At 33.2% G+C, this 27,389-nt stretch overlaps 6 protein-coding genes across 6 annotated transcripts; all 6 read right to left on the bottom strand.

Moving 5' to 3' along the window:
- Positions 1–642: 642 nt before the first annotated feature.
- AK88_00300 (uncharacterized protein) lies at positions 643–1,377 on the bottom strand (the record flags this gene model as incomplete). The annotated part of the gene is made up of 1 exon (XM_012477951.1): positions 643–1,377. The coding sequence occupies one exon, from the start codon at positions 1,375–1,377 to the stop codon at positions 643–645; it is 735 nt and encodes a 244-aa protein (XP_012333374.1).
- Positions 1,378–4,607: 3,230 nt separating this feature from the next.
- On the bottom strand, positions 4,608–5,249 carry AK88_00299 (uncharacterized protein; the record flags this gene model as incomplete). The annotated part of the gene is made up of 1 exon (XM_012477950.1): positions 4,608–5,249. The coding sequence occupies one exon, from the start codon at positions 5,247–5,249 to the stop codon at positions 4,608–4,610; it is 642 nt and encodes a 213-aa protein (XP_012333373.1).
- Positions 5,250–7,602: 2,353 nt separating this feature from the next.
- AK88_00298 (uncharacterized protein) lies at positions 7,603–8,309 on the bottom strand (the record flags this gene model as incomplete). Its single annotated transcript, XM_012477949.1, has 2 exons — positions 7,603–7,898; positions 8,198–8,309. 2 exons carry the CDS (start codon positions 8,307–8,309, stop codon positions 7,603–7,605), a joined length of 408 nt encoding a protein of 135 aa, XP_012333372.1.
- Positions 8,310–11,703: 3,394 nt separating this feature from the next.
- Positions 11,704–12,606, bottom strand: AK88_00297 (uncharacterized protein; the record flags this gene model as incomplete). The annotated part of the gene is made up of 3 exons (XM_012477948.1): positions 11,704–11,802; positions 12,011–12,150; positions 12,531–12,606. 3 exons carry the CDS (start codon positions 12,604–12,606, stop codon positions 11,704–11,706), a joined length of 315 nt encoding a protein of 104 aa, XP_012333371.1.
- Positions 12,607–14,304: 1,698 nt separating this feature from the next.
- Positions 14,305–22,823, bottom strand: AK88_00296 (uncharacterized protein; the record flags this gene model as incomplete). The annotated part of the gene is made up of 4 exons (XM_012477947.1): positions 14,305–17,695; positions 18,010–18,583; positions 18,715–20,854; positions 21,000–22,823. The coding sequence occupies 4 exons, from the start codon at positions 22,821–22,823 to the stop codon at positions 14,305–14,307; spliced, it is 7,929 nt and encodes a 2,642-aa protein (XP_012333370.1).
- Positions 22,824–25,699: 2,876 nt separating this feature from the next.
- Positions 25,700–26,740, bottom strand: AK88_00295 (uncharacterized protein; the record flags this gene model as incomplete). Its single annotated transcript, XM_012477946.1, has 1 exon — positions 25,700–26,740. One exon carries the CDS (start codon positions 26,738–26,740, stop codon positions 25,700–25,702), a length of 1,041 nt encoding a protein of 346 aa, XP_012333369.1.
- Between the last annotated feature and the right edge of the window lie 649 nt (positions 26,741–27,389).

Raw genomic sequence — 27,389 nt, 5'->3', positions numbered from 1 at the left:
AAAATTATAAATGACAAACAATCAATAACCTTCATAAGTGTAGAGACAGAGAGAGAAAAAAAAAAAAAAAAAACAAATATCAAACCAAAGCAAATCATTCTTAAAGCATAGTACTAAATTATATAAGCATATAAAACATATAAAACCTATAAGAAAGAATTTCAAAACAGAATAGAAGTAAAACAAAAATATGTACACATTGTTTTAATTCTATTCATCAGTATATAATCTCATAACAAGCTTAGCTTAATTATTTAATTATATGAATTCTTCTTTATAAGAGAGACACCTTTTAATGCCGTTATATACCAAAGCACTATACAAACACATGCGCGTGTACATGTACGATAGCCTGCACACATTGTTGCATACGCTATGGGGGAGCTCGTGTATGTACACGCGCATATATACCTATACATATGTGCACATATATACATATACATATATTATACGACAGCTCGAAACAAACATACACAGGGGAAAAACAGCATACACACATTAAACACGCATAACTCCCTTTTCTGCCATTCTTGCGTGCATAATTTGCTAAGAGGAGAAAATGCACAGAAAGAAACCGATAATAAACCTTGCATTATCAAAGCAGTTAATAGTCCCCAGATTTACACTAAATAAAATATTTCTCTACATAATATTTTCGTCCTTAGATATGTCCGTAACGCGTCCAATAATTCTGGACGACACAGAATCAATAATAGCATCATTGTAAGTGTACGGAAATGTTACCAACTTCTTCTTAATTTTAAGTTTTATCTTTTCTGTATTCAAGATGTCATGTATGCTTTCTGTTCTATTAGGAGCAGTAACTTTTTTCATCGTTTCCTTGGATAAGTTATTTTCAAGTTCGTACATCTTCATCATACGTTTCACTACCTCGGAGGTAGTTCCCTGTGCTGCAATTTCGTCGTGGCGCTCCTTTGTTCTAATCACTTCATTAGTTACCGTTCTATTTGAAAGAGTAACTCCTTCTGCGTACATTTGTGTTCTAATAATTTTTTCAATCATTGCATTATTGTTAGCACCTACACTTCCATCTGATTTGTAAAATTCTTCAGTATACCACATTAACGTATCTAAAAATCCCCTAAATAAACAATCCATAAGTCTATCCATGTTGGAATAAATGGATCTTCTTCTAAAATTCATTAATTCATTCCTTGCACTTAGTACGCCCTGTACCCCTGCTTGTGCAAGAATCCTCCCGAACACGTGCTCCCTTTGACACGATTGCTCCTCACAAAAAGTCTTCACTACATTCGCATCATATTTGGAGACAAAAGTAGAACCACAAAAGAACGTTACGCATAAATTGGCAAAGAGGTATAACCACCTATAATTATATTTCCTTGAACTATTCATCTTTACAATAGAATTGTTCAAAAAATAATTTACAACAGGGTTGTAATTGTTCTAATAAAAAAAAAATTAATATTCCAAACGAATCTCAAAAAAGTGGGCACTTTTTACTTTTTATATGAAAATGTAGAACTCAATATTTTGTATATGCAAGTAGGGTCACAAACTACCTTATATACAACATACGTACCCTCCAGCGTTATTGTTTACTTATACTGAAATATATATAAAAAATGCCGCAACCTATGTTCTAAAAAGTGGGGAGTCAAAATATATATGTTGCAAAAATGAAAACAACTATTAGTACTAACCACATGTACAAATACGTACTTATATACGTATACATATATTATGTATACATTTAAACGATTGCACGTGTTTATAATTTCAAAAAATTAACAATGTCTCTTCATGTAATAATATAACACCGCGGCGGACAAATGTTGTAAGTTTTTCACATGTGACAAAGAAACAGTTGCTGTTTAAAAAAAATATATAATAATAAATAATGTATAAACAAATAATACGTAAATAATTGCTTTCTAAGTTTTCCTTCCAAATCATCAATTTATTTTTAAAGTTAGTCTATTTTTAGTGTTCTTTCTTTTTTTTTTTAAATTGCAAATGTTGCTACAATTAATTTATACCGTGCATGCATATATAGATTTGTACGAATAATTATGTTGCACATTTTTATTACATATAAATAAAGTTTTTTCTACATGTAAAAGTTTTATTTTATAATATAACGTGTGCGCTTATTTTTCTTAACAACCGTGTCATCAATTTCTCCCGTCGATTTTGTTTTTCTTTGCCATTAACTAACAGATTAATAAATATACAAATGCAGAAATGTACCCATCATTTTAGTTATATATATATATATATATCATCTCAGTGTTGTATTAATGGACACGCATTCGCCAAAAGACAGCAACTCCCCCTTTGCCTTTTCCATCGATATACCGACATTTTTCACCGGCAATTCTGTTATTTTATACAATATATTATGCAACTAGCGATTGGTCAATATACCATGTACATAGACAAGCGTACATAATGTATACTTTCGTATACATAATTCATGTAGAACAATTTTAAAATACCCGCAAAATGGATATGTTATGAACTAATAATAAACAACAATTTTTTTTCCGAATTTATTAGCAAAAAGGTGAATAATATATGACGTACATAATTTTGCACATATAAATTCATCTTTGTTAAACGTGGTAAGCAACAGTAAATCATTCGAAGACATCATGGCGCTTTCACCAAACTTGTGCTGTCTAATGAAGCAGATTTTCATGTACACTTAAAAAAGCAGATGCAGCCTTAAATAATATTTTATTTTCGTTTTTTTTATTCATCATTATGTACATTTTGTAAGCGCTGGACAAATATTATTATTATCTAAATTTAAGCAATTCACTCCACGCACAATTGTAAAAAAGAGATTGTGGCAGACAGTGGTGTTGATAAAAAAATAGGCATAATGGTATTACTAATGCTTGCATTATGATTGCTGCATTATGCCTTCTCCTTATGATTGGTGCATTTTTTTTACAACTTTATTTTTCCAGAAAAAACACGGAAAAATCGTTGCAGACGAAATTTTATTTCTGGTACCAATTTCTACTTGCATAAAAAACATATATACGTAGGAAATGCGATAATGCGCCAAATCCCGTTAATTTAAAAAGAGAATAAATCGCGCTGCCCTAACACATGCATATGCAGCATTATACATGTATGTATGTCTGTATGTGTGTATATATATGCGTACGCCTTCAAACATGAATAACCATTCTGGAAGACAAAACAAAACTTCCTTCTACGTGACAAACGAAAATGTGACAATTATGTGGGAAAATTGTTAAAGTCACCAAGTTGACAATTTCAGCAACTACGCAGTCGTAATATGATGTACCCCTTATGAGTGAGGAAATGGTACAAAAATTTTCCCCATTAAATAAACATTCACATGTGAACACATTTATGTAACATTTTACCTGCCGAAAAACAAGTGCAATATCGCTCCCCTACCTCAATTCCGTTCCACACCTTATTTGAACTTCCCCCTTACAACGTACAAGCTTCCATTTTTGCAGAACGTTTTCCTCAACATAACTATCTCTAAATCAACAATATACACAAAAATAAATTGTATTCCAAATGAGAAGCATTTTCTCGAAGTTTTCTTCTTTTTTTCAAGTATACAAGAGAAGGCGGCACAAAATGATGTTTTTCATTTGACGGAAAAAAATCCTTTCACCCTAATATGCTCACATATGTTATATGCACAAGGGTAACATTAATTTGTACACAAGTGTAACATATATAGAGCTACGTGTATGAATTTGCATACAGTACAAATTATCATAAAATGAAAGGCAAATTTTGTGTTCATGAATTCATTAAAATTTTTAAATATATGCACAAAAAAAATTAATTGAATACAATTGTATACAACACGTGTGCAATTCCCGCACGCGCAAAATGTAGAACATGCGACAAGAAATCACATTTTAAAAGGCGTTTACTTTGTCCATTTGCCCTGTGTACGCATGTAATCCTCTGCAAAAGATCCTTTTCTCACAAGGCCTGATTATTGTGCACGCGCCTGTTTTGGTACTATGTACCACTCTCGAGCACATGGCATGATAACGTCATCCTTTTCAGTATGGTATGCGTCCCTCAGCTTACAAACACAAGCACGTATATATATTTATACATATTTATTTATATATATGTGAACGGGATAAACGGTGCATGTTGAACAGGACTGAATAACTTTAATTCATATGTCCAGCCACATCTTCGCCCCTTTCTCCTTCACGAAGAAAGGTCAACCAGGCCTACATCCCCTGATTTAACTGTGCGCATAACACTTCTTCGCGCGTAGGAGGAGTAAGATGCCCACCTCAATGTCTGATTTTCCTCTTCTTATTTATTTGTCCCATTCGTATTCATCTTGACGCCGTTTTTCCTTGCACAACTATTCAAAAATTTCGCGCATCTCATATGCAACGCACACGCTGCACATAAAAATGGGTACACTAAAACACACACAAAAAAAAGAAAGCCCGAACGAGCGGTTATCACTTCGTGTTTCGGATATAACATCTTCCCCTTTTCGAGTTATAAAAATGGCTCCCTGCTACAACTCTCACACATTCGCACGTTTACATACATGCATACATACGTACATGCATTTATCTCCATAATCGTGGCTACTCTTTCGAAATTTTTTGCAGAAAGTCCTCCATGTTCAAAACTACCAAGTCCTCTTGCATTCTGGACAAATAAACATTTCTTCTGCTCTCCATCGATTGCACAATCTTTCTTATATAATCCCTGTCATTTACATAGTACTCCTGTTGTGGCTCTGATAAATTATTAAAATGGTGCCGAATGGCTATCCTTGCATTGTCCAAAAATGTATTAAATTTTTTTATAGGAACATCATTCTCGTTTGTGTTTTCAACTAGCGGTCCTTTTATATCTACTTTATTTATTCCTGGTGGCTCCACATATTCTCTGCTGGTACTTGGCATTTGTCCATCTTTTGGATTTTCAAACTGAAATCGTTTATCTTTGAACAGGGAATATTTTTCAACATAATGTTCTTTTTCTTTTTTATCTATATAATACCCAATTCCCAGTGCTAAAGCAACAAAGACAAACATGCCCGAGGATATTAAAGAGTAATAAAGTTTCTTCTTCCTATTTTTTGCTGCCAAAGTATCATCGACATTGTGTAATGGCGCTAAATCCTTTTCAATTGACGATAAGGTCCCACTAGCGCACACAATTATTAACTGTCCAATCGCACATAATAAAAAAGAAAAGGTAAGTATTTTTGAAATGTTCATTTTAGTTGTAACTTTAAATTAAATTTTTTATTTATATGGCACAAAAAAATGAAAAATTTATAAATTGACATAAAAAATAAAAATACATATATGTAGTATATATGCGTGTCTACTTGGATATATTACTCAATTTATAGCAAATGCGGCAATTTTCCAAAGGAACAACACAAAAAAAAAAAAATATGTGGCACAAATGTATATATAAATATATATATATGTTGTATTGAAAAAAAAGAAAATAATATTTCTTTCTCCTCTTTTGTTTTAAATAAGAACTTCTTCACATTTTTTTCTTTCATTGTACACTTTAATATGTACCCATTGTATTTACTGTAAAAGACCCATGCATAAAGTATAAAGAATCAATCTGCCACTTTATTAATTTGCATCAATGCTCAATTATGCTTGCTGATATCTCACAATAAATTGATTGTACATCCAATAATTTGGAAGAAATGAAAAGCCACATAACGAAACGACATTGTAATAACTCATATTACATGTACCAATTGCTTAACCCTCTCGATTCACGATACATGCATAATTTGCACAACACACTTAACGCATGTAATGCATGTAAACAAAAGATAACAATATCAAACGCTTTAACATGTCTGTTTTGTATCCAAATTAAATTTTTGTTCTGCATGCATTTAGTGGTCTGTCAAGGGAGAGGGGGACAAAAAAAAAAAAGAATATACCATAGGACAAACGACGAAATGCCCTTTAAGCCCTCACAACTGCAGAATTACATAACGGCCTAATAATTGCCGCCTTTTGTCAATTTTGTTACAATTACTGAATAAAACACTAAAACGCATGCACAACCTACTAAAATGACGAACTTTTCACTTTAAGCCACTCCACACATAACAGCAGGTTACACATGCATATTTGTTTGTACGTGTTGGGGTTAAGGGACAAAAAACAGAATGTCGCAAAAAAGTACACATCCATTTGTTGAAGTAACATCCTTAAAAATGTGGCATATATTTTAAAAAAAGAACGAAATTGATCGTTGCAAATTTTAAGCATAAACAAAAGGGGATAACAAATAATGCAAACAAGGGTTTATGAAAAGGGCACGCGTTTATAGGACACATTCCTGAAAAAATAGAATCCTCTGCGCATTCAACCTTATACTATTTGTATTATGACTCGGTTTGTTCTTTCTTATGACTGCTTTACACGAAATAAAAATTGTTCATACATTTAGAGAAGTGTAATGAACCATGTGACAAAGTAATTTCCAATTCATTATACCTTGATCATGTCCTAATTCTTAATGCAAGAAGTATTTATCATTTGGTAAAGTTAAGATTGTCTAACATGTACTCTCCATTGAAAATTATACAAAAAGAAAACCTTTGCTAAAGTTTTTTTTTTTTTTTTCAAAGCATCCGAAGTGAATCCCTTAATCCATACGTACTGTTCCATTAGCCAAGTACATTGCGTGCTTGAGATTATAAATATACATATAATGCATACATGTGTATTTATGAATTTTTCCATCTAAATATATTCCCCAGTAGTTGTTATTCTGTAAAACAACAGCATTTTTTTTTTTTTGTACGTGTCAACTTGGGAATCCTGTGCAAATGCTTAAATTGTAACGCATATGTTAAAAGGGTGGTGAAAGATTCAAAGCGGGATCCGTTCCTATATACGTTGTTGCCAAAGAATCCCCTGAATGTGTCTGGCAGTGTACGTTTTTACATATTCATATATTTACATTGTTTTCATAACGTTAGAAAAAAAACATGGTTTATGTTCCTCCTGCGCATTATATAAAATCTTGTGGGAAAAAAATGCCCAATGGTCTTTTCAATGAACACAGTGTTTGCACGATTACACACCGCATGTGCATAAATATACGTAAAATACGTTATTTAAAAAATAAATTTTTTAGTTGATGCTAATAAAATTAGGTATATTTATAAACAATTTTGTGTTAAATATACATAGGACGATGTAAAAGGTAAACATATTTAAAATATGTCCAAATATTTTCCAAGTGCAAGTGAACTTGAAATGACACATACCATGTAATATTGTAATATAACTACATATTACACACGAAAAAATATTAATTTTTCGAGACAAATACAGTAATAGAAACGTGTAAATATATACACCTTATACGTATAATTTAACACTTAAAAATGTACAAAAAAAACGAAAAAAAAGGGGATATTAAAAAGGTGGTGCAAACTGGACCAAAGATGAAACAAAAATGGCATAATGAAGGGACAAATAAGGACAACATGGCACAAAAACCGAAAGGAAAAAATTAAATTACTTAATTAGTTAATTAAATATATCTGATCCATCATATAAATTGACATAGTAGCATTTAAGGTGCAGGTAAATTCTTACTCTTGGCCTTACTTCTATGCCGGGATTGCTCTTTCATGCGCATATTCATCATTCGCATGCTTAAAACAGTAAGATGGTGTAAAATACGCAGGCCAAGGTGCAGGCCCAAATTGTAGCAACTATCTCGAAGTCTTGTTTTGGATTTTTTTATTTTTTTAAATTTGTTCCTTGTAATTTTTATCATTCGCAAAAGCGATTCGCCCAAATTATTATTGTCTACATATTCATGTGGTAGAATTATCTTGTACCCACCATTTCGCACAAACAGGTCATCTAAAACGGGAAAAAGGGGGACATGGAAAAAAATATGGAAACAGTGAACAAAAAAAAAAAAAAAAAAAAAGAGATAAACGAGGATGTAGTGTTTCTTCTGTGCGCATTTCCAACAGAAAGCACAGTTTGAACGGAAAGATGGCAGCAATAGTTAATCTTCTAAAACTGCAAAACAATCGATACGCCCATAAATGCTCAAAGACAAAACATTGTACACAGTATAACAACTTTTTTCCTCATTTGTAACCGAACAAAGTGTGCACTACATTTTACATATCTTTAAAATAAAATTTATATACCATAATTTGGCAACACAATTTTCTCCTTCTTCTTTCCTCGCAATGCATTTAATTCTTGGGCGTAAAAAAAGAGCAAAACTATTACACAAATCAACACTTTCAAATAATTCATGGTATTAGAAATAATTATTAACAAAAACCTAGAGAACTGTTCTAATACGCTTCATAATGCTTGACTTTTAACAAAAAAAGTGTACACATATATACATACACATATATGTACATACGTGAGCATATACATATATATATATATACTGCGCACAATTGCTAACTTATCGAAATGGTTACAACCATTGCCAACTTTTAAAAACTGTGCGTTATAATTCTTAACGAGAAACAAAAAGGGGGGGGGGGGGGGGGGGAAAAAAAATAAATAAATAAAATAACAAATGGCAATCAGGCAAATGAAAGCAAGTTCAAAAAAACGCTAAGAGTTGATTATAACGAGTCGATTATAAAAGTTGCACACTTGATCAAATCTGATCATCAGCCGTTTGGATTTATATACAAATAGCAAAAATAATATTATATAAAAAATAAAAGTAACAAAATTGTACATACACTTTGCTATCATTCATATATTATTATTACTATATATGTCCATTTAACGTTTTTTAAATTTTCTTGCGAAATTTTATAACAATATTTCTTTATGTGTCGCATATAGAACAATATATGTATTAACATAATATAACAGTAATGTGCTTTTTTGTTGTTTGTTATTAATTTCGTTTTTTTCTAGAGCAACACTTGTGCGCAATAAACGAAAAACTATATCTTCTCAAATAAACACGTATTGTAATTTGTTATATGTATATATTTATTTATATAATGTACGTATATATTAACAAGTAAAAACTGGTTACATATTTGTTCTCGTGTCAGATGTACAATTTTTTTTATTACATAAATTATATCTGAATAATTACATATACACATTTATGAATCAAATGTACACTATGTTAAAACTATATATATTATATGTACATTTTTTTTTAACATTTTGAATATAAAAAAAATTAAGAAAAATCTCATTGGCCCAATGGTGGTAACTGTAATATAGCAAGCACAAGAAAGGGGCTAACAATTCTGTTTTTCTCAAAATAAAATTGTGTAAAGCCTTATCCTTATGCGTTAGCAAAATAAATTTATGCCTCTGTAGAAAATGAAAAAAAAGAGAAAAAAGAACATTTCTTTGTTTATCTAGTTCGAAAGATAAAAACATTTGGGAACACACCGCCATTTATATATAAAAGCAATTATAAGATGAATCCTAAAAATGGTTTTTTTTTTTTTTTTTTTTTTTTTATAGTTGAAGCAAATATGTACCCGCAGTTATGTTTTTTTATAGAACCTGTAATTTCGAATACACCACACTTTTGTATAACAATATCGCAAAGTTAATATTTCTTCTTTCCCTCTAATTCATTCACCCTTTCTTTTTACACAATCTTCTTTTTGTACATTGTGTTGCACTTTTCTTAAAATTGCGGATGAAATGTGAGCGAATTTCAGAAAATGCGATAAACACCCCTTTCTTGAGTTGTGTTTTTAAGAAAAATTTATATTTATTATTTACATGGAAGAAACACGCTATGTGATTTTTCCCATCTCATGAAATTCCATATTATGAATCCATCACTGGGTCTCTGTAAAATGACAAACGCAAAACAGGTATTTAAAAATAAATCCTGCAAAAATGATTCTTATATAATCCGTTGTTTTGATGCCACACTGCCCTCGCCTAGATGTGCGTGTACATAAGTGCACATTAGTGTATATTACCTATATACATATATATATATATATATATATATGTGTGTGTGTGCGCACTGTACGCAAATTCACGAAAACAAAATAACTTCCTTTGTTCTGATATCAAAGGTAGATCAGAAGGAAGCAGTATTTTCCTGAATTCTACTAAATTTCTTTTTTTATGCTGTACGAAATTCCTGAACTGTTTCATCTCGTCTACTTTTCTTATAAACACTTAGTTCTACTACAGTTAAAAAAATTGGATCTTATAAGGATAAAACATTCTCAACATACTGTTTTTTACATTTTTCTTCCAGCTCCTTTCTTTCCATTTAATGTATCCACAAGTCGCTTTTTCAACGTTGTGCAGAATTTACAAAGTGAAAATTATTCTTTACTAAGGAGAGAGTAATTCCTTTCGGTCCATCAAAATTTTCGAAAGAATATCAATTACCATGAATTCAGGTGGCGATTTTCCTCGCGTACACTGTGTTTATAATTGTCTATATATATGTATATATAACTTTCTGTTACTTTGAATAACATTTGCGCCCCCCCCAACATTTGCGTCTGTATACATGCACAAACACAACTACGCTACGTGCTCAAAATAAATTTTAATTTTATAAAATTTAAGCAGACATGAACAATAAAACAAAAAGGATAAAAAAATATATATATAAAAACAAAGAAAAAGTAAAAAAATGTAACATTAAAAGCATGCTATTTGCTTTGCTTCCCTTTTGTGTTCTTCTGCTCTATTCTCCTTCGAAATTTGCAAAGTTCCAAAATTATTAAAAAAAAAAAAAAAGAATTACATTTTATCCTACCTTCGATCGAACAACAAAAAAGGAGCCCTGAGAAAAATTGTAAATTGTTATTGTAATTTGTCTTACATAGATTGGGAAAAAAAAAAAAAAAAAACTCCTTTTCTGTTTAAAATTTAATTAGGCATAAAATATTCCTCATGTATTTTTTTCATTTTCTATCTTTTCTTCTTTATCATTAGAAAAGTTCCCTTGAAAAACATAAGCAGGTCTTCACCATATTCCCCCCACGTAGCGCTATATACATATATTGTTGTTTTTCTCCTGCCCCTACTATTGTTATAATCATTAGGCTTAAAATTAGTCCTATGATGGAACACCTAAATGGTGGGAAAACGAAACAAAAAGCAAAAAAATATATATAAAAAAAAATGAAAAAAACAATTTTTCACATGGACAGCTCTACACACATGAGCTTAATATAGTATGTGTGTACACAGCAGATTCTTCCTTTTTCTCTTACCAAATGGTAGTAACTAAGGTAAACACTGCCCAAAATAAGTAAGGAGCGCTCTTTTGACAAGCACTGGCTTTGTTAATCTTCAGTGGGGGAAAACAAGAAAAAAAAATAATATTAAAAGGGTACAATTGAAGAACTAAACAACAGTAAGAGTACATATTTATACATGTACATGAGGATCGGCAATTACCATTCGAGTGCACACACCTGAATTGTCCCAAAGTATGTCCACAAAAAGCACACTAGCATTAAAAGAACCTCAGAGAGTAGCTAACAAAAAAGAGGAGGGAATGAGTTGTTGGGGAATTCGAAGAGGAATTATGCTGAATAAGAATCGAATGACATACATTTGGGGATCTCCATCGGGCACACATTTTTACAAGCCACGTTATTTATTTGTTAAACCGCCTCCAGTTTATCACCCTCCTTCATGTGAAAGGCTATCGCGAAAGCTTCACAAATTGCTACGCAGTACTAAACAATACATAACTCATAAAACCTACCCCTTTGTCTTCCTTTAACAAAACTTGAACTCTTTTTACAAAAGAAAATAAGAAAAAACTCTTCAGAAGGGAAGAACCACACGGTTTTTCGCAGATGAGAAAAGAGTATGGTATTCTCAAAAATATAACGTATCATATGTTTAAGTATTAAGCCAAAAGATTACCAATAATATTGCTCCTATGATCCATGTTCCTGTAGAACAGGCAAACACAACAAATAATAGTGTGCATGGAGATTCGCTTTTTTATTGTGTACTGAAATATATACCACTACTTCTGTGTTTAGCATTCTTCCTTTCTTCAGCCCCCACAGTGTTTCGTCCCCTGTCCTCTCCCCATTTATAACACATTTCCTAGATTTCACAACAAAATCTACACAAATATCACTTACGTAAATATCCTTCGCAACTAACGTTTAAATCCAATGCCAAGCTTGCTATTAGTAGGATGTCCACGAATACAATTACCAGACGTACCACCGTTCCCTAATTAATTATTTAATTGCATATTCTTTTTAATTTTTCTACATAACTTACTATTTATGCCATTAACAAAATAGCACAGTGAAGGTTTCGTGAGCAAACAAATGCGCAAATGCTTCAAGTGCGTATAAAAAAATGACACTTGCGTAATTCGAAACAAAAATGATGTACTACCGCTTCTACAAAAACAAGTAGACAAAAATGGAATAAAGTAATATAACTAAGAAGGAACTAACGCGCGTTTTTTTTTTTTTTTTTTTTTTATTCCTTGCGACGTTATTAATATTTTCCCCCTTTTTTACTTACCTCCCAAAAAATTCTGATTTTCAATCCTCAGATCGTCCTGGGTTTCCGTAAGGGCAGTCCTATGGGCATGTTCCATTTTTAACCAAAAAAAGGAAACAACAAATTGACAAGAGATAGCAGTGCCAAACACAGCTGAATAATAAAAATGCGATAAAAATTTTGTGAAAAATTACAAAAAATCTGCGTAAAAATTACGTATGCGAGAAAAACAATAATTCTTATATCACATTTTTGTAGTATGATATGCAAACCCTGTGGTTCAGTGCAAGACCCATATTTCCACACAAATGATTATTCCTTAACATAATTATTAAATTTGAAATAGAATGCACGCAAAAAATGAAATTTACCTTTGATACCTTTTTTATATTCCTCTGTTATCTTCCCAATTCGGAAATATTTTTTTTAAATAATCAAATTGGGAACATATGTATATACACAGATCCAGACAGGACTAGTCCAAATGCCGTTACTCATTTTCTCTTCTTTTTGTTAAAATTAAGACAATTCAACAGTTTTCCATTTGTAATGTGGAGAAGCATTTAATTCGTCCTTCGTTTTTTTTTTTTTTTTTTTCTCCCGCAGAACAGATAAAATACGTTTTTACAGAACATGGACGAATTGTTTGAACATTTAAACAGGAACGGGACAATTTAAAAATGACAGGACAACATATCATTTCGTTCAAGTGCTCCGAGTGTTAAAAATTACTTTATATAGGTGCTAAAAAACGACTTTCTCCTTTTCCTTCAAAGACCCTCCAACGTGTTTATACTTACGCGTACATATATTTACATATGCCTTATTAAAATTTCCTAATTAGCCATTCATCTGTTCTACATTGCGCTGACATTCTTATTTCGAGACAATAAACATTTCCATATTTGTATACCTATTTGTTTACTCATTTGTTTGCTCACTGGTTTGCACATTTATTTGATTGCTTGTTTTCCCTTTCTTACGGCAACGCATACGAGCTCTAACCGCCCAAATTGCGCACATGGACAAGGTAATTACAAATGTTGTCACTTCTTAAGTGGATAAAAGGAAAGTTCCTATAACCATTAGTTGCACTTTTACAATTTGTCATTAAACGAGAAGGCATAGACCCAAGGGATGAGAAAGTGCTTGATAAAAATGTAGCAAAATTAAGTCAAAGGTCCCTATAAAAAAAGGACATGGCAAATGTGTTCGCAAATTCTGAGTCTTTTCCTCTTTAAAAAAGGAAAATTAAACGAATAACAAATGAAGGAAAAGAAAACAAAAAAAAAAAAAAAAATTGTTCAAATAGTGGGCGTTTTATGTGTATGAAACACCCTTCAAAGCAGCTATAATTATAGTTATAAAGAAAATACCGCTATTAACAAATACGTCGTGCTTGCACATCGCACATTCCTACTTTTATTTAACATAAAAGGGATTTTAAAAATGCGAAAAAGAAAAGAAACATAAATACATCAAAACATACAGCAACACTCCAAATTATTAATTAGAAAAATATTTGTCCGCAACCTTTGCAATTATTAACACTTCCCAATTCCCCACTTCTTCATTTGAAGTCAAAGTTTTAACGACACCCAGGAGTTGCCTACTTGGCATACATCTTTTTGTTTCTTCCTGCGCCGTCACTACTTCCCCAAATGAACCATTAGCCATACTAACCTTATTCAAATACTAACAATTTGTCAGCCGTGTTATTTACTATCATGATGACGAATTTTTTTGAATTCTTATAAAGTACACGCAACGTACAAGTAAACACAAAAACATCTCATTAGTTTTGTCTCCGTCTTTTTGGGAACAATTCCTCTTGATCGTCACCCATGCTGCTATCTTTTGGCCTTTTTCTTACGTTACTACCAAAATTACCATTTTTTATGGTTCCATTATTTTCATTTTCGGCATTCCCCCAAAATCTGTTACCAGTATAAGCATTGCTGAACATAAATTGACGTTGAGGCACAGAACTCGCATTAATGTTGGTTTTCAATTTGTTCTCATTCCCAGTGATATAATTTACTCGCGAAAAATCTTTTCTTTCTTTAAAGAGACTTCCACTATTTTTTCTGAAACCATTTATGATGCTACCCTCAGAATTGGACGAGCTAAATATTTCATGATTTATGTCATTTTCCCCATCCTTGCAGTTTATTCCTTCCGTTGCATTCTTCCCAATTTGAGAAAAATACGTATCAATTATGTCTTTTATGTTTTCTTCTGTGGTGCTCTGGCCAAAATTTAGATCTAAGTCTGAATAATAATTTCTTGCAATTGCATTTTTTATTAACGAATCCCACATGCAGTTTTTTTCTAAATTTTTTTTATTTCCTATTATCCATAAGCAATCCTTTGCTCGAGTAAGAGCCACATTTAATCTTCTTTCATCTTTTAAAAATCCGATATTATTTCCACGTTTATTATGTACCGATTTGAAGTCATTCTCTGTTTGCATACCTTTCCCGTCCACGTTGAACCACTTTTTCGTATGCAGCTCATCAACATAAGAGTCATCAGAACTGGCGTCGTCAAAAGGGGGGTCATCCAAACTGAGGTCACTATGACTACGATAACCTCCTCCCCTTTTCCCACGTGAATGAAAATTCCCACTTTCACTTTCTAATTCATCCCTGTTTCTAAACATTTCCAGAGCCTGACGATTTGAACGCACACATGAAAAAATGATGATGCTCTTTTCTCTCCCTTGAAACGCATCCACCGTGGAAACATCTGGACAACTGGTCAATGGAAAATAACCTTGAAACATTCTTTTTATTAAATTGACTTGGGACAGGTACGGACAAATAATTCCTATATCACTTAAGCTAAAATTAGCAGACAATTTGTAAAAACTAGGAATTGGATTTTCATCATTTTTGTTACTAAAAAAGTGGTGAATGTATAATACTAATTTGAATATGAAATAGGCCTCCACATAATTAATGTACGACTTATGACATGTAGTGGACTCTATTCCCTCAATATTGATAAATTTATAACACCCATATAGATTTAAATAATGCAAATAAAATGACGGCTTGTTCATTAAATTTTCATCATTTTTTATCAACCCCTTGTAGAAATACATATTGGGGAAGCAGCAAATTTCTTCTCTCATACGATACTGCACATTCAGCAGAACGTTTGGAGCATTACACAGTAGCAACCTTTCAAATAATGATCTACTGTACCCATATTTTGTACAATCAGTAGAAAACGTGGTGGCTGGCAATTGCTTTGGATCTCCCAACATAATTACATTCTTAATTTTTAATCTGAAGGGTATTAAACAACTTAATTCCACACACTGACAAGCTTCATCTATTATTAAATATTCAAATTCTAAATTCTCAATTACAGGAGATGCACTTCCTGATAAGGTGCTAAATATCACTTCACTTTCGAAAACCATATTGTCTTTATTACTATTTGCATAGAAGGAACCTATTTCCTTGTCCGTATCTATCAGTTTTTTTTTCTTCTCCTCAAAACATTTTTTTTCAGCTTTCAGTTTTTCCAAACTCCATTCGTAATGAGAAAAAGATTCATTAAATAGGTATAATAATTTTTCTAAATATTTTATATCCACATTATTTATAATTTCTTCTGCAAAAAAATCATTTACATTTTCAATTTTTTCAAGCGATGATGATTTAGATTTGGTTTCATTAAACTCGAAACAGTACTTCTTAGAATCGCTGTGATTGAATTTTCCTCTCACTTCTTCCACTCTTCTACATGTGTGATCAATCGCCTTAAGAGAAAGGGACACTTTATTCTTTTTATCATTAAAGCGCGTTTCGTACGCGTTCTTTTCCATATTCTTTCTCTTACTGAATATGTAATCCAGCGAAATGGGTTGTATTTCTTCATGTGTCCTCTTCGATATACCTATTCTGATACATTTGGGCGTGATGGTTTGTTTTAGGACGTTCCTATACCTAATACGCCTTTCTTCTGCATTCCCGCTCTTCCCCTTTTTGTGTGCACTTTGTGTGTTCAGCATTTTTTTCATGTTTGGATTAGTTACACTGTTAACGTCACCCCGCCCCCCAAACACTCTCATGTTGCTTCTGTTCAGGCTGTTATTGTAGCTGCTGTTGCTACTGTTATTGCTGCTGCGGTTGCTACTGCTACTACCGCTGCTCTTTTTTCCGCCACTTCTCGATCCAACAATATTGGCAAAATTTATTAACCCATCATTTAGGATCCTCTTGGCAATCTCATCAATTGCAGAATTGGAGGGGGAACAAACCAAAATTTTCTTATTACAATTTTCGCTCTGATCATTATAAGCACAATCCTTCTTTGTCTTCGCTAGTTCTCCTTTTTCCTCACTATTCCGCTGATTAATAATTGCGTACAAAGCGGATATAATCCCAATAACGGTTTTCGTCTTCCCTGTACCTGGTGGGCCTTGTATTAACGAAATGCTATTTTTATTTAGAAAAACCATTTTAACGGCCTCTATTTGAGACTCATTTAATAAATTATAATCCCTCATAACATTCAGTATGCACTTTTCCAAACTGGTTAAATTACTTCTCCACATGTCATTCCCTCTTATATTCTCTTCATTCAAGCAACCATTAGTACAGGACATCTTTTTTGTTTCCTTCAAATTCCTATTACACAAGGTAGGGTTCAGAATTATGTTAAATAGGGAGGAGTTCCTACTCAAATACACACTCTGAAATTCTCTTATATTTGTCATTAAGTTACACAAAAAATAGCCATTGAATTTATTACATGTAAGACAATTTAATTTTAATCTATTTTTCTCATTTCCCGATTTTGGGGGAAAAATGTCTTCATTAATTAACTTAACTTCACACATATTTTCTATTTTATTCATGGAAAAATCTACCAATCCTATTAAATGTTTATTATTTTTTAAAATCTTTTTCAAATTATGATATTTAACAGTCCCTTTGTCATTATCCAACAAAACGTTGCTCTCACTTTCGAATGGAATTAATGCAATCAAATCCATTGGCTTTAAGCTATCGGCGATTGCCTTGTTCTCATTTCCTAATGACATCTGCCATTCTATCCAGTATGACGTTTTCTTCTTTGCAATCAAGTTTAGCACATATTTATGTGTACTGCCAGCCATTTTGTTAATAATGCAACACCTACACTCTTCCAGGACCATGGGTTTAAAAATTCTGCAAAAGGGGGGGGGGGGTTGCAGGGGGAGCAAGTGTAAACGGGTGGAACATAAGGAAGGGTAATTAAGAGGACACGCCACACGTACTATGTCATTTTTGCACATGAATTGACAAAATTGGGGCAACCCTATGGTAGACAAAGGCGTGAGTGGTGCAACGACCCGACGAAATAATCGCATCATGTGGACAGCTTTGCGCATGCTTCATATCAAAAAAAAAAAAAAAAAACACGATGCACAACTTTTTTCTGCATTCCCCCAGTACATGCATCGCCTCTGTTGCACTGCCCCTTTGCCTTTTCATTCCCTCACCTGTAGAAATCTTCTTCGTTCCGGAAACGCAGAGGAATCTCCTCATTAATGCACATCTTATACATCAGCATGTTGTCCAAACAGCTAAAATCCCAATTCAGGAACTCCTGCAACATGACGTAATACTTATTCATGCTATTCTCTGCTTCCAATCTCTTTCCTTTCATCTCTTTAAAATATTGATGTTTGTTATTCTTCGCATTTGTTTCATTTAGTACGATGGCTCTCTTCTGCGTTTTGAAGGCAGCCGTTTTTTCTAAAATTTTTTTGGCCTTCTCTAAGGCTGCTTCTTTTGTCATTTCCCCCGACAAGTGGTCGAAATTAGCTTGGTTTTCTTTGTATTTGCCATCCTTTGAACTTAGACTGTTAGAGGGGGAGTGCGACCTGGACGCCGATCTGGACACTGCTCTTGACGCTACACCTGATGTTGCTCCCAATGCAGCTCTCGATCTTCCCACTTCAAGCTCCTTCGCGTTGCTGCACGTAACGGTGTCCGAGTTATTCTCCTGTCCGGAACGAGTGACCACATTGCAGTTGAGATCCTTATTGTTCATTAGGTTAGCTGCATTCGGTTCTGCACGGGGGGAGGGCAGAAATAAAATAAATACATATATACACATATGTGCGCACGGCCGTCTCACCACACACATGTGACACGCCCCCCCTGCGCACCATACACCCAGTGCCTTAATATGATAAACCTACCCAGATACGTTGTGCTGCTTCCTTCTCTGGCCTTTGGTCCTGTAACGAATAGATCACTCCTCTCGTTACCCATTAACATTTGCTTCGTTTTAGTAAACACTGCTTCATAGTCACAGGCATGAGTGAGTTCCTGTACATATTTTGGCGTTGGCAAACCCTTCAATTTTAGTTTAAACTGGACAAGATTATTCAAATGGGTTTCATACCCATGAGGCGCTTTATCTTTTGCTAGATCTACCAGTGCATCTAAAATGTTGCTCATAATTTCTTTCTGCTTGATTAACAATGATGCATTCGTGTCACGGTGACTAATTGAGGATAAATTCGATTCGACAAAATTGAAGATGGCCAAAATTTGCGTAGACAGACTGCTAAATTTCCTAAAGAATAATTCAGGTAGTATAACATCCTTGGCAAAAGGCTCCCCTTTTGAATAAAATTTTCTTATAAACAAAATCCATGTGGAAAAAAAGTCCAGAAATAATAACAACGAATCTCTTGCGAAAATACGTATAGAATGCGTTCTGGACTTTATCGAAAAGGCTTTTATTTTTGTATTAAAAATAATGAATATAATAATTTTCCACACGTTGTCTATTATTAAATTAAGGATACGCAGTAGAAATGGATCCGCTTTTTTCATGTTAATATATTTCTGTACACATTCAATGGTAACATTCAGATAAAACCAAGTCTTCGAATTTACTAACATGAAGCATTCTAACACATCAAATTTTTCATCAAAATCGTTGTTTATGAAATTTGTTTTTTTTAAGTACAAAATCATTATGTTACTAAATTGGAAAACTGACAATAAAAAACTGTACATGTACTTTTTCGATTTGAAAAAGTCCACTATGTAGCTTTTTAACATGTAGTCATATTTATCAACTGTTATATTATATCTTTTGTCTTCATTCTCCACATCTCTAATAATTACAATTGGCGGAAAGAAAATGCCACTTTTCTTTTTCACTCTATTTAATCTATATTCATCCTTCATGATATACTTCGTGATCAGGTCATACGATTTTACCACGTGTCTCCTAGTTTTCATACTTGCATTACTTACGCATAGGAAGAAAAAAATGTGCATGTAATTGAAAATCCCTTCTTCGTTCAATTTGCTCTTCGTAATTGACCTATTCATGAAAACTTTAAATCTGCTTAATTCATTTGAGTAGGACTTCGCCAGTTCCGCTTTGCTAACATGGTCCAGCGGACACCCAGTGGCGCCACCGTTCTGATTACTCGTGCTGCTCCTATCCGGGGTAGCACCAATTGGTTCCTTCTTCCCTCCTCCCTTTTCGTCCTCACAAAATGTGTTAGTATAAAAATAGAGCATGTGCATATCCTTTATGCTGTTCGAATTTGAATCACTAGAATAACACAACTTATCATCTGAAAAACCATCATCAAACAGCCCCTCTTCAGTTGCACCCTCCTCATATGTTCTTTCACCAGAAAGTTTTTCTTCATAAGTTCCTGCCTGGGGGAGCTTCTGCTGCACATCCTTAAACGTACACAAATCATCATACATGACATCTACGTAATTCTCAATATTTTTAATTAAGGTAAAAACCTTATTCATAAATGGAACAGAGGAATGCACCTTGGACTTATATATACTATTCGAAATCACGTGCGAAAAATACATAGCTTCGGAAAAAAAAAAGGATCTGCATTTTTTGTTCTTCTCTTGTTTTAATTCTTTCATGAACAATTCTACAATTTCATACACATTCATAAATAGCACTTTATACTTTTCTATCTCCAAAAGGGACAACACCCTTTTTACAATGACGTTGATTATTTTTACAAACAAGACAAAAATATATTCAAATATGCTTTTCAAATCTAGAAGGGGGTAGCCATCATCGCAGATGGACACAATGTACTTCTTAACATCTTTCTGTTTAACACTAAATATTATATTTGTAGTTTTACTGGAATATTTGTTCTCCCTTATATTTGCCTTCAACAGGAGTAGCAGCAAATTATTTACGTTCTTCCTCTCATCGTTCCTTTTCTGTTGGTCGCTATGGAACTTCATGCTCATCAACGAATCGAAAATTTCAAAAATGGTATTCTTCTCCAGTGAATCCCGAATGACCGAATCAGACAACAGGGTTGACAAAACCTGCAAGAGTGCACATGCACCAAAAGAAGGAGGAAAATAATTTATACATTTTGGTCGTGAACGCGTGGAATTTTCCACTCTTACATACAACCGCAAGTGCATCTGTACATATATGGAAGAAAAATATGAAGCCGCCTCGAATTACCTTAATTGAGTACAAACGCATGTGATAATCCCTGTGGCTAATAAATTGAGGAAATGAATGCAAAACAATGCAATCAAAGGAGTTTTTATCCTCTCTCAGACATTTTCTGTACAAATTTTTGGTATATTCATCAACCTCGAACGAATTCAAAAACATCCTTTTCGTCACGTCTAAAATGTTGTACACAATATTTATGCAAGAAAATGTAGTGACTTCCTCAAAATATTTATTTTTTATATTGGTGTTTTTCGAAATGTACAACTTGGAATTTTTTAAAAAGTGTAACAGCTTGAATACTAAATTAAACAGCTTATTAATGAGTTCTTTATTTTCTGAAAATAGGATACCCAAGAAATAATCATACACGTCATTCTTTGTAAAAAAGGCCTTCAAGGATAAGCTTTCTAAATTATATTCATTCATATAAAAGGCCATACTACGCTTATGCTTTTGCAGAGTTGATTCTTCCGATAACAAATTAGACGCTTCCGTTTTTCTCCTCCTCTTAATAAGGGAGAGCAGATATATTGCACTGATTAAACACTGTATATACTTCAATATGTCATAGTCTGAAAATTTTTTTTTTAAAAAAAAATTATCAGTTTTTAGCACATTCGACGCAACGTTCCCCTCAGGCAAACTCGTGTTTATCATTTTAATAATACAAGCGTCTGCTAACTTGACCCAGTAGGACAAAATAGATATGATCAATTTTTTATTTGAATCATTTAAAAAATTATCGTCATTTATAAAGGTAAAATTTATAATTTTGAAAATTATCAACTGGATAAAATTGTCCGCATATCTCAGAGCGTTCAGCATTAACGAGTAAAGGATAATTTTATCCTTCAGAACTTTTATTATGCTATTCTCCACTTCCCCATGTTGGAAAAGGAGAAATATATGTACATATACATATGATTGCAAATTTTTTGTGATATTATAGCTATCCAAATTTTCCTCCGATTCGGTCTCGTTACATTTTTTCGAGTCATCGTTTGGACAATCTATCTTCTTACACATTTCACCATTCACTTTTGTTAACAAATCTTTACATTTTTTAAATTCCATGTGGACAAGATTGCAAAGAAAAATTAGCGACTCATGGTGGGCATACTTTTTTATAATATCATATATAGTGTCATTTTTTAAACTCATAAATTTCTCTGTGAATAATTTCAGGTTTTCCTGATTTATTTGGCTCGTCTCCAACTGATAATTATCATTCACTTGAAATATTTTTCCCCCATTTAGCATAAGCTCTAGTACAACAGAATCGACCTTGTCATATTCAACAGGACAAATTATCTTATTAAATAATCGATTAAAATTGAATTTAAAAATTTCTCTTTTCACGAAATTTATTAATGCTTCCTCATTTTTTGTAAACGCAGATATCATTTCTAAGAATTCCTTCTGCAACAGATAATAAATCATCAAGCACTTTTCACAGTTATCTATATTTTCAATAATTATTTTTTTTATCTTACTCAAACTCTCCACATGTTTTCCTTTTATTCTTTTTAAATTATCCACTACATCCTGAAATTTGTTACTTGAAATTATATCTTCACAAAAGACAGAAACGAATTCATATTTTTCTATAATTAAAGTTGCGTAAAAAAATAGAACAGCTTCTGCGTAGTGGTGATTGCAAATGATGTGACTCGTATCAACACCCGGGTCCTTTAACTTTTCCAAAATGGATTTTAACGAGGATATATACAGTTCGTTCACATTGTCTTTTAAGATCGATTTTTTTAATTTTTCAAATAAGCTAAAATCCGTGACTCTTTCTAATTTCGCATTGAATTGATTTTCCATCTACATGTGTAAAATATGGCCAATCTGTTTTGTTCTGTATTGTTTTTCCTAACCCAATGTAGCCTATTGTCGCATCGCCTGTTCTATCTTTTCTGCTTCTTCTCCCTCCTGTAACGTGTTCTTATAACGTATTTATAACTTTTTAAAAAAAAGGAAAAAAAACGTGCTATCATATGTCATAATAAAAACTTCGTATGGGGTCCATTCCTACATTGGAACAATATCTTCCTGTTATCTCGTTCTGTAAGGCTACTTCATATCAGTTTAGTTCACCAAGTCTCAAGCACACAAAAAAAAAGAAAATAAAAAATTCATAAAAAATAAAAAAATAAATGGGCTGTCCTTTTCCACAGTACGGGCACATTGCCATTATTCATTGTGTCCCCTTTTTAGAGGCAAACAAACAAAAAAAAAAACATAAAAAAGTAAGAATACTGGGCAGTTATCTGCGCCAAAGGACTATACAGACGAAGGTGTATAACCAAGTTGACATAAACATTTGCATGCGAAAAACTGCATGGCTAGCCCCCGTACACAGGTATGTAAGCATAGGGACATACATATACGTACGTATATACATTAGTTACATATATACTTACAAAAATGTATCAGCATGCACACAAAAACAGGCACGTCATTTGTATCTCTTTGGTTAATTCACAAATTGGTACATGCCCAGTATGCCGAATGAACTTCCTAAAGAGGACGGGAAGCAAAACAAAAAAGAATTCACGGAAACAGTTTTATAATGTGTACATTAACATACTGTTCGTTATCTTTTTCTTCTCCTGCAAGAAATGTAGCCAAAAAATACACAACGTGTACTTCTCTTTCAAACTATGCTTAAAATATGTGTAAGCATAGTTTGGGTATATCTCATTTTAGTTATTTGTACTGTTTTATTGTAATTTTTTGGTGGGTGCGGGAGCACATTTTGTTACTTTTCTCCTTTAAAATGTTAAAGATGTGCATTTAAATTGACGTAATATTTATTTTTTCCCTTGTAACAAAAAAAAAAAAAAAAAAAAAAAGTACCAGGATGCATAAAAACAATTAAGTGCTACCAAGGCACTTCGCACTTAAAAACACATATTATGGAGTGTACACAAGAGCTATGCCTTAAAAATGTATCAATTATGTAGAAATTTTCCCTAAGACATTAAATCTGTGATGAGGAAATATTTAAAAATTTTTAAAAAATGAAGAATGTGCATTTAAATATTGCTCCCCCTTTGTGCAATTTATTGCCATAGACATGAAAAGTAAGAAATCCCGGAGAAATGTATTCTCTTCACTTTGAGGAAAACACGTAAATATACGCAAGCAAAAACGCAAACACGCAAACAAGCAAACAAACGGGTAGGTGGGCACATATATCCTTGAGTAAAATGTACACATTTGAATTCATACACAGAAGTGCGTATATTTTACCCCCTTGTAGATGCAAAATGGTACATTCCGACAAAGTGCATGTGTTCGCAAAATAATTTCATACACATTCAGCATGCAAGGGACTCTCGCTTTTGCTCCTTCCCTGCGCACGTACATAAAAATTTATATATATGCGTACTTCAACATCTGAGTTCCGCGTAATTCTCGTGCACGCGGGACTATTATAGTAAACGTCATGTGTTTGCATTAAATATCTTTGGCTGAATAAACACAAGTGTAACAAAAAATGCATAAGGACAAAAAGCCATTATACCTTTTTACATTTTCACCCAAGTTTTCCATACAAATATAGGTAGAGTAAAAAATAAAATGCCAAAATGAAAAAAACAATCCTATATAAACGTACAAACTTCTGTTGATGTATTTATGTATCATGTATTTGTACGTATCCGAACCCTTAAGCATTTTTGAAAAAGATCAAAATAAAATTCATGTTAAAAGGTGAACGGCATCATTCCTCCAGGGCAATGTGCAAAAAATGCGTTCCATGAATTTACATCCATTACCTAATATGTGCACTTGTTATTGTGGCTTAAAAACTTTCCTCATCTGTTGCTCCACCATGGTTCCTGCTCCCAGTTAGCCAAAAAGGGATAAAAAATAAAATAAAATAAAAGGAGAAAAAAAGGACAAAAACACAACGCGGGAGCATATCTCGTATTGTCATATATTCCCCCAGAAAACAACAACTGCTGAATGAGATACTGCTTAACTGGATGAATGCTCCCTTTTTTTTTTTTTTTTTATTACAATCCTTAACACCATATTGTGAATATTTTTGTACACCCCAAGAAGCTCTTGCATTTCTACAACATTTTACTTTTGTGTTCATTTTACACCACTCCCGCGATATTTGCGAGAACAAAGGGGGGCGCACTCAAAGCGCAGGCAACATTTCGAGACATGCTCAGTAAGCTTCGTTTTACACCCAAACTGGCCTGTCCTTCCTACTACAATTTGAAAGGGTTACGAACTCTTCTTTCCTTTTTTTTTTACATTCATGTATTCCCCTATTTTGTGCAAACGTACCATACGCGTAACAGGTGAGCGCAGCAACGACATGGAAAAAAAAAATTGAAAAGGGTGCCCCGTTTCGGGGTGAAATTGGGCATCTCGTGGCGAGCACCTCCCATGGTGAGGCTACATTATGTACAGAAATTTTTTTTTTTTCATTTTTTTCCATTTTTAATATTACGCATTAAACGTAAGGTTTTGTTTTAACAAATTCGAATTTGAAAAAGAACTCAAAAAAAAAAGGGGTACACGACGGGGCACACGAGGGACCACCTAAAAGGTGTACACAAAAAATTTATGCAGTCAAAAATGACCAAAATGAATAGAGGAACAAAAACACATATGGGGTTAGAAATGGGTCATAATACTGGGGGGGGGAAAAAAAAAAATGGGAACGAGCAAAATGCAAATCAATTTATTTCTATTGCCATGTTTAAATTCTCCGCTATGTAATCCAGTCCAACCAGACAACTCTCGGATACAACTCTGCAGGTATCCTTCGAAAAGTTTTTCAAGGTGCTTATAATTTCGCTTTGAACATTTTTATATTCTTGCGAATTTATATTTAAACTTCCAAGAGAGCCTAGGGCAAGGGCAACCTCATGTCTCACCATTTCATGTTCCCCAACATTCTGCAGCGATGAAATTAAATACTTCAAAGAGTTTAAATGTAATGCCTGGCCTAACACAAAAGCAACTTCATGTCGAAAAATTGCAGACTTTTTATCTTTTATCAATACTTCTCCTAAAGCGTTTATGGACATATCAGTTTCCATATCTCTTAATTTAAATAAAGCCTCGTATCTTAATTTTAAAGGAATCATTTCATTATTTAAGTCTTCAATAAGTGCATCAACACTTTTGTCATTATCATTTGATGTAAATACTACTGGATCTATCGTGTTGAATTTCTTTGAAACAAATTCGTCATTTCGTTTTGTCCTTATTGCTTCTTTTACGCTATCTTTATTACTGCATGAACACACAGTGTACTTATTTTTTTCTAACAAGGAACTAAGAGCCAATTCACATGTCTCTCGAACTTCTACCTTTTCATCATTTAAAAACTTTTTTATAACTTCAATATTTGAATCACTTCCTATTGCAGCTAACCCTTCAGCAGCTTCATGTCGAACCATTAAGTTTTCTTCCGTATCGTTTAGCAGCTTGATTAATATGTCATTGCATTTTTCATTACTTATTTGCCCTATAACATATGCTACTTCATGCCTTAATAAGACACTGTCATTATTTTCTAATGCGTACGTCAAAATATTTATCACTTCGTCTATATCATCTTTGTATATTTCTCTACATTCATATAATGCCCTCATTTGTTTTTCTATAAATTCATTTCTTGTTTCTACTAGGTATTTCCTGATGAACTCTTTATTGCTGCTATCTTCATACTGGATTATGCGACTTCCTCTCTTGTCAACACTTCCTGCCATTTTGTTTTTGCCTTCTTCTCGCTGGATAAAATGTACTCCTAATATAATTCTTACTTTTGAATAAATGGCCAGTCAGTAGCTTGAAAATGGTGTCACACTGTCCACACTGCTCCCTTTTCGTTATATATTCCACGTTACGGTGCGAACAATTTTTTTCTCAAATGACGCTACAAATAACTACAACAACCCTCTTTTCCTTAATATCAAACTGGGGTAGTTGCTTCGTAAGGAACACAACATGCCAGTGAGTGGAGGTTCATCAATTGTTGGGAAACGCGCAGAGTCTCTTAAAGTACTTGTCTGACATTTGCCCATCGGAGCAAAAAGCGGGAGGTAATATCACTGCGCAGAGGGGCCTACACGTTGTGCCAGGTGCTGCACCAACAAAAAATGTGGCAACTACAGGGGAGCACTGCTACACCAGTTGAGCAGAATTGGGACACTACCTTTTGCCGTTGGCTTAAGAAGGATATTTTCATGTGTCCCCTTTCTGGCATTATCAAAAGCATGGACATGACCAAGCTGTAACGCGTGATTTTTTTCCATAAGCATAATACTACATGTTACATACACGTATACGTAAATATACATATAAACATGCATACAAACGCGCGTACAAACGTTCGTACATATGTGGATGCCCATACGA

Source organism: Plasmodium fragile, assembly GCF_000956335.1.
Source record: "Plasmodium fragile strain nilgiri unplaced genomic scaffold supercont1.2, whole genome shotgun sequence".
NCBI lineage: Eukaryota > Apicomplexa > Aconoidasida > Haemosporida > Plasmodiidae > Plasmodium > Plasmodium fragile.
This window is presented reverse-complemented; position numbering and strand designations above follow the sequence as displayed.